Source organism: Loxodonta africana, chromosome 5 (assembly GCF_030014295.1).
Source record: "Loxodonta africana isolate mLoxAfr1 chromosome 5, mLoxAfr1.hap2, whole genome shotgun sequence".
In the NCBI taxonomy this organism is placed as follows: Eukaryota; Metazoa; Chordata; class Mammalia; order Proboscidea; family Elephantidae; genus Loxodonta; species Loxodonta africana.
This window is the reverse complement of record NC_087346.1, coordinates 84229059-84243499: the sequence shown is the minus strand read 5'-3', so window position 1 is coordinate 84243499 and position 14441 is coordinate 84229059. Positions and strand designations below refer to the sequence as shown.

At 36.5% G+C, this 14441-nt stretch overlaps 1 protein-coding gene across 2 annotated transcripts in view; it reads left to right on the top strand.

Annotated features, from left to right (window-relative positions):
- DCK (deoxycytidine kinase) overlaps window positions 1-14441 on the top strand; it is a 29927-nt gene that overhangs the window by 802 nt on the left and 14684 nt on the right. Inside the window, exons 2-3 of one of the 2 annotated variants that reach the window (XM_064285723.1) lie at window positions 5637-5752; window positions 13062-13169. In XM_064285723.1, the coding sequence (XP_064141793.1) occupies window positions 5637-5752; window positions 13062-13169 (224 nt within the window). The remainder of the gene's footprint in view (window positions 1-5636; window positions 5753-13061; window positions 13170-14441) is intronic. The other variant, XM_003414161.4, reaches the window with a different exon arrangement.

Genomic DNA, 14441 nt, shown 5'->3' with positions numbered 1-14441 from the left:
CAAGATAGAGAACATTTTCATCCCCTCAGAAAGTTCCCTCCAGTTGCTACATTGTCAGCTAGGTACCCCATTCCTACCTTCTGGCAACCACTGATCAGGTTTCTGTCTCTACAAAAAAAAAAAAAACAGTTGCCCGCAGGTGATTCCTACTCCTGGCGACCCCGTGTGTGCAGAGTAGAACTGTGCTTATTCCATTGGGTTTTCAAAGCTAAGGTCACCAGGCCTTTCTTCCGAGGCACTTCTGGGGTAGATATGCCTCTAATCGCCGACCTTGCCAATCATTTAACCGTTTACACCATCCAGGGACTCCTCTATATAGTTTTGTCTTTTCCAGAATGTCATAAAATTGAATCACAGAGTATGTAGCCTTTTGTGCCTGGCTTTTATTTAGCATAATCCTTCTGAGAATCATTTGTGTTGCTTGTATCATTTGTGTGTTCCATTTTGTGTGCTGAATAGTATTCCATTGCATGGATGTACCGCAGTTTGTTTATTTAGCAGCTGTGGGCGTTTGCGTTGTTTTCAGGTTTTTGTCGATAATCAAGCCGGTTCCTCACTACCTACCCAGCATCCAAGTAACCATTGGGTTATGTTATGATTCAGAGATCACTAATGTTTCTGTTAAGCCAAATGGGGGCAGACTACATACACCATCCATGTCACTTTGCAAGATACAGATGAACTTCCTGTTCTCCTCCACTGTATTGGCGTAACACAGGAAATCTATGCCAGGCACTTCCTGTTTTGATAGTTTTTTTTTTTTGCTCCAGGTGGGCTACCGACCGTTCATGCATACAGCAAAAAAAATAAAATAAAATAAAAAAATTCGTAACTACTTCTTTAACCACATTCTGAGCATTTGTACCTTCCTGAAAAAAGCAAGGCAAACAGATGTTTTAACGGAACTTAAAGGAATAGAAAAAAGCTCAACACACTCTCGAAGAGGCCTTCTTGTTTCATTGTTCCAGTATTGAGGCAGCAGTGGAAAAGACACATATAAGCAGGTCCTCATTATTTCTTAGCAGTGTGCTTTGAGGGCGGGTGTTCACTAGTATTCCTCACAATTATCTATTGGATGATGAAGACTATATATCAAGACAGGTGAAGTAGTTGAACAAAGCCATCCCAAAAGTGAATTTGAATGAACAACCCCTCAGATCAGTACCCCAATGAATTAATTCCTTCCCTTCTGCCAAATCCGGTTGGGCAACATATATCTAGAAATCTGCTTTCCCACGTAAGCATCTTTAATCTTCTGAGCACTTGAAACAATTTCCTAATAGGTCACCGCATCTCCAATTTCTCTTAACTACTTCCAGAGCAGCCTTTCTGTATACAAGTGTAATTGTATTACTTTTCTGTTTAAAGTTATTCACTGACCTCTCCATTACCTACACTGAAACAGGAGTTGCAAACTGATGGCCGGTATTTGCACAATATCGGCCTATATAACTTTGAAAACATTTTTTTGAATTAGTTGCCAGCATTTAAAAATTGCGATTTCCCATAAACATTTAGATTCTTGGCTTCTCTTGAAAAATCTGAAGATCTCCTAACATGGGCTTACATCTCTCTATGGTACCCATTGATATTTAGATGAGGCGTGTGCCTTACCACTTACTGGCTTCCTGACACTGAGGCTTTGTCAGTTACTGTTTGTCATTGCTCTTCCCTTGTTGTTTTGATTATAAAATTAATAGGAAAGACATATTTCCAGCTGTTTTGATCATTTACTTTCCCTTGTGGCCCGTGATGACACTTGTGTTTGAGACCTTTGACTTAATGGCTAAGGATTTAATTAGCATGGTATACAAGACCGTTTAAGATCCTTGGTCTCTTTGATCCTTGCTTCCCTCTACTACCCCAACTGTAAACATTTTTGCACACCTGGGATCAGCCATGCTCCCTCATGTGGTTTCCCTGTTGAGAATGACTAATTTGCCTGACAAAACTCATCCTTTAAACTTCACTTTCCTTTTCTGTTCTCTTATACATTGTATTATAGTTGCTTGTCTGTGTGACCTGTCTGCCGAACCCATCATCTTATGGGCTAGATCCTAACATTTTCATCTTATTTGCCCAACGCAAATAAGCTACAAATGTGAATCTGAATGTAGAAGACTATTTTTCAAGTTCTCTATTCAGGGAATATTTGAACTGTAACTGGTTAATTTGATACATATGTAACCCTTCTCATGTTTTTTACTATTAAAATAGTCTCTTACATTAGATTAACGGAGGCCTTACCTCCTTTTTCAGATCTTAATAGTCTGTACAGGATGACTTTTGGCATCGTAATGCCTTTTTGGCATCGTAATGCCTATTTGGCATTAGGAACTATTAGTTTCTTTGGCTATTTAAATTGTTAATCTCAGTGTCCTTGGTTCTGGTCCCTTTTGCCTTCATAGAGCATTAACTTATTCATTAACTTGTTTTCTAGACTCATATCCACATCCCCCAAGTTAAGGACCTGAATATTCATCCCATTGGGTACTAAAAATAACTACTGTTACTCTGCTTGAATGAAATATAATAATTATACAGGGAAATCTGTGAGGGTCAGAACTCACTGGGACTAACTTGGTTTTCTGAGTCTCGCAAGCTTTCTGCCCTTGTCAGGGTATAGTCTTACTTTTCTATAACTCTCTGTTAGCAGAAAATAATTTGAGTTTTCCTTCATGTCCTATAGGGTCGCTATGAGTCGGAATCGACTCAGCAACACTGGGTTTTGGACTTCTCTGACAGTTTCTGCCTTACAGAGTTCTGGCTGTCCTGGGTTTTACTGTATTTTGAAGTTTGTGTTTGTAAGCAGCATCAGAAGAAAAAGCAAAAGGCTTTCAGACTCCTGGTGATGCCTGATTTTTAATATATTTTCCTTGGGCTCTCTTTCTGAACACCATATTCTCCTTTCCCTCTTCCATCTGGCTTAGTGTTTTGGTGGTCATTTTAAATGTTTGCACTTACCATTCTTTGCTCTAAATGCCTTACAGTCCCTCTACTTGCTTACCTGCTGTATAAAAGCTGAGGTCACTGGTGTTTTCCTCATAATTAAATCTAATAGTCATCCAGTTTTGCCTTGAAAGTTTTTCTTCTTTCCTTTGGAGATAATTGACTTTTGAGCTTTGCTTCTCAGCTGTTCTTTCTGTGCCACCTTTCTGTTTACCCACAGTTTTCTTTCTCTGTTGTAGTCTTAATGTTCTTCCAGTTTTTTCTTCTTTTTTGTAAACCTCATATGAGATCATAGCTTTTAGTATAGTTCTACAAGTCAAAGGTAAGTTCTTTTTATGCTTCTTGGTTCCAGCTAAGGAGCCCTGGTGGCACAGTGGTCAAGAGCTCAGCTGCCAACCAAAAGGTCGGTGCTTCAAACTTACCAGCTGCTCCATGGGAGAAGGATATGGCAGTGTGTTTCTGTAAAGATTTACAGCCTTGGAAATCCTGCGGGACAGGATTTGGAATTGACTTGATGGGAATGGGTTTGGTTTTGGTTCCAATTTATAAGAAGAAAACGCTTGACTTATAATTGTACCAAAGTTGTTTATTCATATGTTCGTTTATATGTGCGTGTGTATGTCACTTATAGAGACAGAGAACAGACTTTATGCTGATCAGCAGATGTCTAATATAACCACATTTGGTGGCTTCAGATAGAAAGGGTGTGGTAGTCATTAGAAATAATTGCTACACCCTGTTGGATTCCAGGTCAATACTGCTCTTACTATTAAATGTAATATATTCCTAGGTAACTTTAGAATAGTGAACATGGTATGTCTTGATTACACATGAACTGTTTTCTGTATAGGTATCTCAGAAATTGTTGAATAATCAGAGAGAACCAAAAAAAAACAAAAACTAAACCTGTTGCCGTTGAGTTGATTCCAACTTATAGCAACCCTGTGGGATAGAGTAGAACTGCCATTAGGGTTTCCAAAGAGAGCTTGGTGGATTCGAACTGCCCACCTTTTGGTTAGAGTGCACAGTTACTATGAAAGTGAAGCATGATTTTTTTATTTTTTAATTTTTATTGTGCTTCAAGTGGAAGTTTACAAATCAAGTCAGTCTCTCACACAAAAACTTATATACACCTTGCTACATATTCCCAGTTGCTCTCCTCCTAATGAGACAGCCTGCTCCCTCCCTCTGCTCTCTCTTTTCATGTCCATTTCGTCAGCTTCTAACCCCCTCCACCCTCTCATCTCCCCTCCAGCCAGGAGATACCAACATAGTCTCTCAAGTGTCCACCTGATCCAAGAAGCTCACTCCTCACCAGCATCCCTCTCCATCCTATTGTCCAGTCCAATCCCTGTCTGAAGAGTTGGCTTTGGGAATGGTTCCTGTCTTGGGCTAACAGAAGGTCTGGGGGTCATGACCACCGGGGTCCTTCTAGTCTCAGTCAGACCGTTAAGTCTGGTCTTTTTATGGGAATTTGAGGTCTGCATCCCACTGCTCTCCTACTCCCTCAGGGGTTCTCAGTTGTGTTCCCTGTCAGGGCAGTCATCGTTTGTAGCCAGGCACAATCTAGTTCTTCTGGTCTCAGGCTGATGCAGTCTCTGGTTTATGTGGCCCTTTCTGTCTCTTGGGCTTGTAATTACCTTGTGTCCTTGGTGTTCTTCATTCTCCTTTGGTCCATGTGGGTTGAGACCAATTGATGCATCTTAGATGGCCGCTTGCTAGCATTTAAGAGCCCAGATGCCACTCTCCAAAGTGGGATGCAGAATGTTTTCTTAATAGATTTTATTATGCCAGTTGCTTTAGATGTCCCCTGAAACCATCGTCCCGAAACCCCCGCCCCTGCTACGGAGGCCTTTGAAGCATTCAGTTTATTCAGGAAACTTCTTTGCTTTTGGTTTAGTCTGGTTGTGCTGACCTCGGATGGGCCTTTCTTTTAGGCACCTCTGGGTGGGTTCAAACTGCCAACCTTTAGGCCAGTAGTTAAGCACTTATGTAATAATAATAATAACAATAATAGTACTATTTCTCATTCCGAAACCCTAAGCATTGGATGCATTTTCATGGTGATTTTATCATTTATTTGGCTGTTTCTTAAAAAAAAGACCTGAGCTTGTTTGTAGACTGAGTGAATGGAGCCATAAAGAGGAAAATTTTTGAAATATAAGAGCCTGGAATGCCTCACTGTAATGATAGTTTACTTATTTATCATAACTAACCCTCACAGCAGTTTCCATGAGGGAGGTACTCATTTATATTATGAAGAAATAGGCTCAGAAAGATTGAGCAACTTGCCCCAAATCCCATTTCTAATAAGTGGTAGAGTAGCTTTAACTACTTCCACAAAGTCATTTCTAATTGGTTAACTAAGGAAAGTGAGTATAGGACTAGGGTTTTTTTCTGCTTTAACGACTTGCCTAAAAATTCCCCCCAGTTTTAAATTCTTCTCTGCCACAGCATTGCTAAACTATAAAACAATAGCAAACAAATGTACTTAACCCAATTGGGCAGGGACCTTTTTAGTTTTCATTAAAAAAAAAAAAAAAAAACCTAGAGAAAAATTCAGGAAATTGAATTTTTTTTTTTTTGAGTGAAGATTTCTGTAATAAACTTTGTAAAAGCCAATTGCGATTTTTGCCTTTTTTTCTGACAAGTTTTCTTCTGTAATTTTACCTTTCCTCTCATAACAGCTGCAGGGAAGTCAACATTTGTGAATATCCTCAAACAAGTCTGTGAAGATTGGGAAGTGGTTCCTGAACCTGTTGCCAGATGGTGCAATGTTCAAAGTACGCAAAATGAATTTGAGGTATGAAAATAAAATTTAACTAAATAAACTGAAAATCTTTTAGTTTAGAGGAACATTAATATTTAATCTCATGGCCTTTTTTTTTTGTTTTGCTTTCCAGTACAATTTTCAAATCTAGCTTTAAGTCTATATCTTCATCTGGGTGGTAGTTACATGAGTGGATTGTATATATGTATATATGTAACCCAAAACAAAACCTATTGTTGTAAAGTTAATTACAACTATAGTGGCCCTACAGGACAGAGTAAGAACTTCCACATAGGGTTTTCAAGGCTGAAATCTTTTCAGAAGCAGACTGACACATCTTCCCCCTGTTGAGTAGCTGGTGGGTTTAACCCAGCCCAGTGCTTTAACCATTGCATCACTAGGGCTCCATGTGTATGTATGTTTGTGTGTGTGTATACATATATATGTAAACATTCATTGAACTGTACACTTAAGATTAGTAAACTTTATTGTAGCCAATAGTTAATGAGTTTAAAAAGTTTTAAAAAATCAAAATTTAAAAAAAACTAATTGTAATTAAGATTCCTTGAGTGATATTTTACAAACAAGAAAACTACCCAATTAACTGAATTTTATTCGTTTACCTATCAATCCTTTTGTTGTAGAGAAAACCATTCATCTCTCGTTTCTTTGTATTTTATCCTTGTAAAACTTTCACCCTGAGTAGTGCAAGTTTTAATTTTCTAGCACTTTTCCATTCTACATTGCAAATGAGAAAGAGAAGCATTAACAGTTAAATTTTATCTTACAGCAAAATCTTTGTTGAGTGTGTGCGTGAGAGAGAGAGAAAAAAAAAGAGAGAATGACTTTGAGTTCATTGATTTATATTTCACCTAAGATTTTAATTTCTGGAGAAATGAGAATTCAAAGAAAGCAGTAAAGACAAATCTGAATTAAAAATAGAAATGCATGCTAAAAACTTATATTGTTAGATCTGAGTATTGAAAAAAGTGTCTGTTTTTAATGCTTAGTTGTTGGTATGAGGGAAGTATTCCATTGTGTTCATATGTCACTATTTTGTACCTTTGATTGTTTTTTGAGTGGCTCCCAGTTGTTTGCTGTTATAAACAATGCTGCTATTAATCATCGTACACATAGTACAAAGTTTTCTCTAGGAATAGGAAGTAAAATTTCTCGTTTTGGGGTAAACATATGATGCTTAACTGTTTTTCCAAAGTGGTTTACCAAGTATAGTCCTCACAGTGTACTCAAGCTGTCATTGGCCCATTAAATATTGTCTTTTTAATTTTTGCCATTCTGCTGAGTAATGTCTTTTATGCTTTGAATTTGTATTTTTCTGTTGTGAGTGAGATTTTTTTTTTTGAGTGAGATTACGCTCTTTTTCCTATGTTTATTGGCTGTTTAGAGTTCTTTCCTGAAGTGTGCCTGTTGAGGTTCTTTTCCCAATTTTCCTTAGGATCATCTTTTTCCCCCTGAATTTTTGAACACTTTGAAGTGTCTCGTCCATGCTTGCTTACCTTTTGAAATAGAGACCTATTATAAAAATACCTCTCTTTCCTCTCATTTCTTGGGTCAGCTGTCAGTGCAGTTATTCTCAGGTGTTAAGGAGAAATTAACATGATTAAATGAATGTCAGAAATATAGAACATTCTTTTGTTGAGAGAATATTAGACTAGATCAGACGAGGTGACTTCATTTAAGGTCCATCGTGACTTCAGTTCATTGGCTCCTAACTCCTATTAAATATGGATAACTGGTTTGTTGGTATATTAAGTAATGGCTCTGCTTCTCAGAATGCCTCACATTAATGAAGCTGATACATAAAAACCAAAATGCCAAGAATTTTAGTTCTAGAAATGTAATTATCATATTCACTGAGTAGGGACCAATCTGTTCTTTCTGTGTAGTCTGATAATTCTTAACCAGTGGAAGGAAACTCATAAGAAAGAATCTCAAGGGTTTGGGGTGCTTTTTTAAATAACAAAAAAATCCCCTGGGGTTTCATTTGCATGGAATGCCTCCTAGTTAAAAATCAGTTCCCTAGTAAATCACCATTAACATTGGAGTGTATTGAACTCTTTAGTTATGTTGGGGACAAGCTGAAAAACATTGCTATTCAATATACATAGGAAGGTACTTTATAATTAAAGAGTGTAGAATTAGAGCCAAGAGGAATTAGTTTGATAATCTCAATGAGTGATATCATTAGACTACGACAGTTAACGCATCTGTCTCCATTTTAAGACTTTATGGCTTCATGGATCTGATACTCCAAGTTTGTGGGGGATACCTTTTCTTCCCAGGTATTAGAGTCAGAATGCCAAACTGACCTTTCTTTATAGTTACCATGCAGATGCTCTTTTAATAACTTTTAATATGTTGTTTCATTAGAGAGAATTCACTGCAATTCAGTTGTGTCTCTGTGATGTCACAATATGATGGTCTTCACTGGATTTTGGTGTATGTTCTCAAAGGGTACCTTTAATTTTTGTGAGTCAAGGACTACTATCTTGTTAGTTCTCTGTTCTTATTTTAGGTGGAGTTTCAGACAGCAATAGGGTATTATTTGCAGGATAAGTTTATGGAGTATGAGGGTGGTGGTGAGTGGGTAGGTTCCCTGTATCTTTGAAGAATTTTTACTTTTTTTCCCCCTAGTCCCTCACTTAAGAAATGAGATTCTCTTCCTTCATCTTGAATCTGTTCTCCCCCAGACCTGTCCCTAATGTGTTTCTTGGGGGTGATATTGTGAATCACCCACCATCCAAATCTCTTTCTTAAAATAGGGTCAACAATGAGAAGGGGACTCTGTTCAGACTCCGCTCTGGCAAGGCCATTCCTGCTTTGGGCATGGCCCATTAGATCAGACTTCTTGGCAGTTGCTGCAGAATTGAAAGAGTTGAGCTATTGGTACCTCTGGTCTCTTCCCCTACACAGTAACTAAATTTATGCTTAGCTTTTTTATTTTTTATTTTAAAGCTCTTTATTTAACCTGCCACCTAGTGGCTGAAAATATTAGCTACCATCAGATATGGCAAAATATTAACAGGCAAAAATTATGCGACAGGCTCCCCTCCCGTTTTTTTCTCCCCTCCTTAAAAACATATCACCCAGATAATTATTAGTCTTTGTATTGAAGGTTTATTTTAAATAAGGATTTGCTTTATTTGTTGATTTTTTTTTTTTTTTAATATTATTTAGACCCAAAGCTTTGATTTAATTGCTTCCTTTCAGCGTATTTTTGAGATATACAGAATGTTAGGGAGATATCTTCATTCTCCCTTTTTCTTTTTTTCCTCATTGGGCTCAATTCTTTGGGGGGAATCTTTGTTATTACTTGTTAAGTTTTATTTTACTTTCATCCAACACTTCTTGCCACTAAGAAGGTGCTGAAAATTTAGTAATTTTCAGAAAGAAGGGATAGAATATATGTGTGTGCAAAACAACAGCATATTCTCTGACTTTTGAAAATTAATTAAGGAATGCTTGATAAAGTGTTTCCATTTGTACCTTCTGAAATCACCTGATTGCTTTTGTTTGTCTTGTTTGATAGATTCCCAGCATCTTTGATTGAACTTATTAATTCACCTCTTTTACAGTGTTTACAAAGGTTTTACAAAGGTTAGACAAGAATTAAAAGCTAAATGATTTTATGTTTATTTCATGTTTCTATTTTTTACTTAGTAATCTATAAAAAAAATACTTTCTGTTAAATAATGAAGTGTTCTATCACAAAGCGATTTATGGATATGAATTATAGAAAAGAGAATTAAAATTATTCATAATGGTTGAGATAATCATTTATAATATCCAATTTGGGGCAGGGAGATAAATAACTTTTTAGTATTATAAAAGTAATATGTGTCTACTGCTGGCATTTAAGAAGATATAGACAACCTAACGAGAGAAGTAAAACTTACCTATAACCTTATCTCACAGAGATAACTACAGATCATATTTGGTGTAACAGTATATAATTTTGTACTTAAATTAGCTTTTTTCCCCATAATGTTTATGTCAAAGGCAATTAAAAATACCTTTCAAAACAAAATGTCATTAAAAAGTTATTGTAAACAATTTTTAAAAGCAGCATATTTTAATGTGAGCATGTACCATGATTTAATACAAATGCCCAGTAATAGTGGAATGATAATCTCTTATTTTAATAGTGCTATGATAAACATTTTTGTGTTTAAATCTGTATTTTGGACTATTTCTTTAAGATAAATTCCCAAAATTGCAATTACTGGGTCAAAACATACAAATCTTTTTATAAATACTGCTAAATTGCCTTCTAGAAATGTTCTACCAACATTTACTTCATGTAGTTTGGCTCTGAGACATTTAGATTTTTATCTGGGTACCTTTTAGAGAGGAATAACTGATAATTAACACTCAGTTTTGTAAAGATGATACGTAATATTTTTTGCGAGGTTTCTGATATATATTTTATTCCTAACACTTATAATTGCATACAAGAAAAACAGCAATTTGTAGTCTCAAATATTTCATTGCATAGGATCAAAAGACAGCATTTTATATGGACTTCTAGATGATCTGGAAGAACTAGAAAATGATACCCTGGCTTACTGTTCGTTTTCTAATTTGGTACACTGTTAGACTAAGACAAAAACTAACACTTGCTCTGTTAAATTTTAAAAATGACTAATTGGAGTTAAGTCTTATGTTCTTTGGTATCAAATGAAGTATTTTCATCTTCTGCTTCATTATTGAATTACTCTAGCATCAGAAAAGTTTCAGATTTCTGCCCACTGTATAACAAGGAGCCCTGATGGCGCAGTGGTTGAACACTTGACTGCTACCTGAAAGGTCAGCAGTCCGAACCCACCAGCTGCTCCGCAGGAGAAAAGACATTATGATCTGCTCTTGTAAAGATTACAGCCTAGAAAACTCTAAGCGGCAGTTCTATTCTGCTTTACGTAGTTGCTGTGAGTCAGAATAAACGCCATAGCACACAACAACATCATCTATATAACAAGCCCATTTCATTTTACATGTGTACAGAGGACTCCCTGAGACTATTTACCCTAAGATACTCTTTAAACCCTGAACTGAAACTATCTCCTGAAATCACCTTTTAGGGAAATAACAGTGGCACACAAAATAAGGGATGTTACCTGTAAGTATAGTGCTCTACTAAAATGCCATCTGTATGAGACCAAATGGTCAACATTTATTCTAAAGCAAAGATAAGAAGGTAAGGGGTCAGGGAAACTAGAGTACTGGAAATGGAACAACTAAAACACAAAGAGAATGTTGACACATTGTGAAAAATGTAACTGATGTCAGTGAACAATTTGTATAGGAATTGTCAAATGGGAACCTAATTTACTGCGTAAACATTCACCAAAAACAATAAAATATTATTTAAAAAAATTAACATGTGTAGCTTAGTTTGTTATCTCAGCATTAGTCACAGTGCATAGCAAACTGATGTGTTTTTCAGATGAACCAAGTTCACTTCTAATAGATTTTATTAAATGTATCTGATAGGTAGATTGAAGGTAACACTTAGTATAATAAACTCTAAAATCCCCTTGATTCAAAACAATAAACATTTATTTCTCAGTCAGAGAACAGTTCAGTATGGTATTTGGTGGATAGCTTACCATGTAAGCCTCTTCTTATTTGTGGCTCATCCGACCTTTAGAGCACTGTTTCAAACTTAGTGTGCATTAGAACACCCGAAGACTTGTTAAACATGTATTTGGGCCCCACTCCCAGAGTTTGTGGTTAAACAGGTCTGAAAATTGGCATTTTTAACAAGCTACCAGGTGATGATAACTGTTCCTATTAGGGGGACCATATTTTGAGAACCCCCCTTCTCTTAGAGCTGAATCACACTGCTCTAGGACAACTAACAACAGTTGATCCTTTCTGAGGTTGCTACTAGGTCTTTGGAATTTGGAAAGAGAATATTAGAAGTGGGAGTGACTAGTAGATAAAGAATCATCATATTTGACAGATTTTTAATGCACCAAGCCTGGAAATGGTATACATTACTTCTGCTCTCCTTCTGTTTAGAACTGAGTCACATGGCTATAATTAACTGCAAGGGAGACTGAGATATACAGTCTAGCTGTGTGCCCAGGAAGAAAAGCAACTGGGTTTTGGGGGGAACACATAGCAATGTCTGCTACACGTACGTTTCTTAATAGAAACAACCCTAAATTTACCTTGTTAGTGTAATTTAAACTCAAAAGTGCCATGTTTAATTAATTTCTGTGGAAATTGTTGAAGTTATTTTAAAGTCAGCCCTTGTGTTGGACATAGGTATTTGTGAAGCAAAGATAGCCTTAAATAATGTTAAAAATAAATCAAAACTCAAATTGAAACATAAGGTTTATTCTGAGCAGTTATTCTGTATTCATATAGGGAGACCATATTGACTCCAGAAAAAAGCAAAATGATCCAAAGTAATCTAGTTACAATGAAGCTTATCAAGCGGATGGAGAATAGAAGATTCAAACGTTGGCTAATCTTAACATGATTGATTGAACTCTGCCTTCCTGTTTACTGAAATCAACTGATAGGTTACTTCTGGCCTGGCTGCTAATAATTCGGTTTCCACTCACCTGCAGCCATGAAACTTTTTGAGATTTAAATTATGAGGTAATGGTTTGTTGACTATTCTTCACTAGCAGAATAAGACAAATTTATACTGCTGTAGAGCAGTTTCTGGCAGGCTTTTGCCTTTTGAGTAAGGCTTTTGATGGTTAATATTTGGTTTCATGGGTAAGAAAAGCCTTAAAAGCTCAGATGATGATAAAACCAAAAATTGTTTGTTTTTGTGGTTAGTTTTATGTTTTTAAAGAACTCAGATGTATTATCTATATTGAATTTGTTTTTTTATTGTCATTGGTGAGTATTCCATGCCTAAGGTAAAATTATTAAAATACAGAGCACTAGTTAGTCATGCACATAGTATCAGAATACCTTCCTTCAGTAAATCAAATGTAAGCTCTTGTATGAAACAGTTTCTTCTTTCAGGATGATGAATAAGTGGAAATGCAGTATATAATTAAATTAATAAAAACTATTTAATAAACCCTGGAAAATAAATTTGTTTAAACAGTTTGGGAAAGCAACTAACTACAAACTTAGTTTAATTACCTCGGTATTTTATAATACTTTTGACTATTAGTCTCTTGTCATTTTTTGGCATTTTGGGGTAAGAGGGAAGGTTTCCTTAACTGTGTGGTGTGTGGTATGTAATTTAAGTTCTTTGCCTCAAAGTGCCATGTGTTTACATAATTTTTCAATTCTTAACTGAAACTTTGAGACCAGTTACATTATTTACACTCTGGAATTTTTTTTTTTTTAGGAGGAATCCATCTACTTTGAGCATGAACTTCCAGGAAGTGTTCAGGGATCTTTATTGGGACTAGAGTTGAGAAAAGGATTTAAGCAAAAGATTTTTCATGCCTTGAAAGTATGCAAGATCAAAGACTTACACATCTTTACACGACATTTATTTGGCTCTGAAATCACAGAAAAGGCTGATGAAGCATCCCTTACCCACTGAATGAACCTATGAAAACAGCTCCCTAACCTTCCTTTTGTCTGAGGTTATGTTACCAGATGGAAACCCCAGGTTCTTAACTTGGCATGACTAGTATTGGCCAATAAATGAGAGACTTAGGTGGGAGAACAGGAGAGGCACCTTTATTTCATTGTATAAGAAACTGGAGTCAGTTGGAGCTGTTGCTGCCAAGACTGCTCACCAAGGGCAGGCAGGCAAGTTACTTTTAAAGGGGTTTACAAGGAAGTTCATACAAGTTATGTCAGCAACATTCTTAAACATACTACGTAGGTACAGTGGGATTTACATATAAATGCAAAGCTGACCAGGCGGTGGGGGATGGCATCAAAGAAAATGGTTTTTTAATACAACATCGTAGGGGAGGAAGCCAGGTAAAGAATACAGAACGGTGGGGGCTCTGCCTCAGTTATAGAATCTTTGACCTTATAATCCAGATGGTAGATATACTTTTTTTTTTTTTCTTTCTAAAAACACTGATGTTTAAGACAATATGATGTTAGGGTGGAGCTTGACCTTAGTTTTCTGACAGGCCAGGAAATATCATTCCTAGTCCTCAGAGGGAACACTGTACTTGTCTTCTGGGATATTTTACCTTCTGCTTGAGTAAAGGGGAGTACTCACTCCCCTTGAATACTCAAGAAGAATGAGTAAAGAGAAGTTGTTGTTTGCTGAAACAATTAGGAAGAATGGGATAGGTGTTCCTATAAATGGAGGCACTAGGTCTATGGACTTTATTGAGCATGTGTAGATCCTTTAACAGGAATCAAATTGACTACATCTGTGGAAAGAGACAGTGGAGATGCATGATATCATCAGTCAGAACAAGGCCAGGAGCTGCCTGCATAACAAACAGACCATCAATTGCTCATGTTTAAGTTCAAGTGGAAGCTGAAGAAAATTAGAGCAAGCTCATGAGAGCCAAAATATAACCTTGAGTATATCCCACCTGTGTTTAGACACCATCTCAAAAATAGATTTGACACACTGAACACTAATGACAGAAGACCAGACAAGTTGTGGAATGACATCAAGGACATCATACATGAAGAGAGCAAAAAGTCATTAAAAAGACAAGAAAGAAAGGAAGGAAGAAAGAAAAGACCAAAATGGATATTAGAAGAGACTCTGAAACTTCCTCTTGGATGTGGAGTAGCTAAAGCG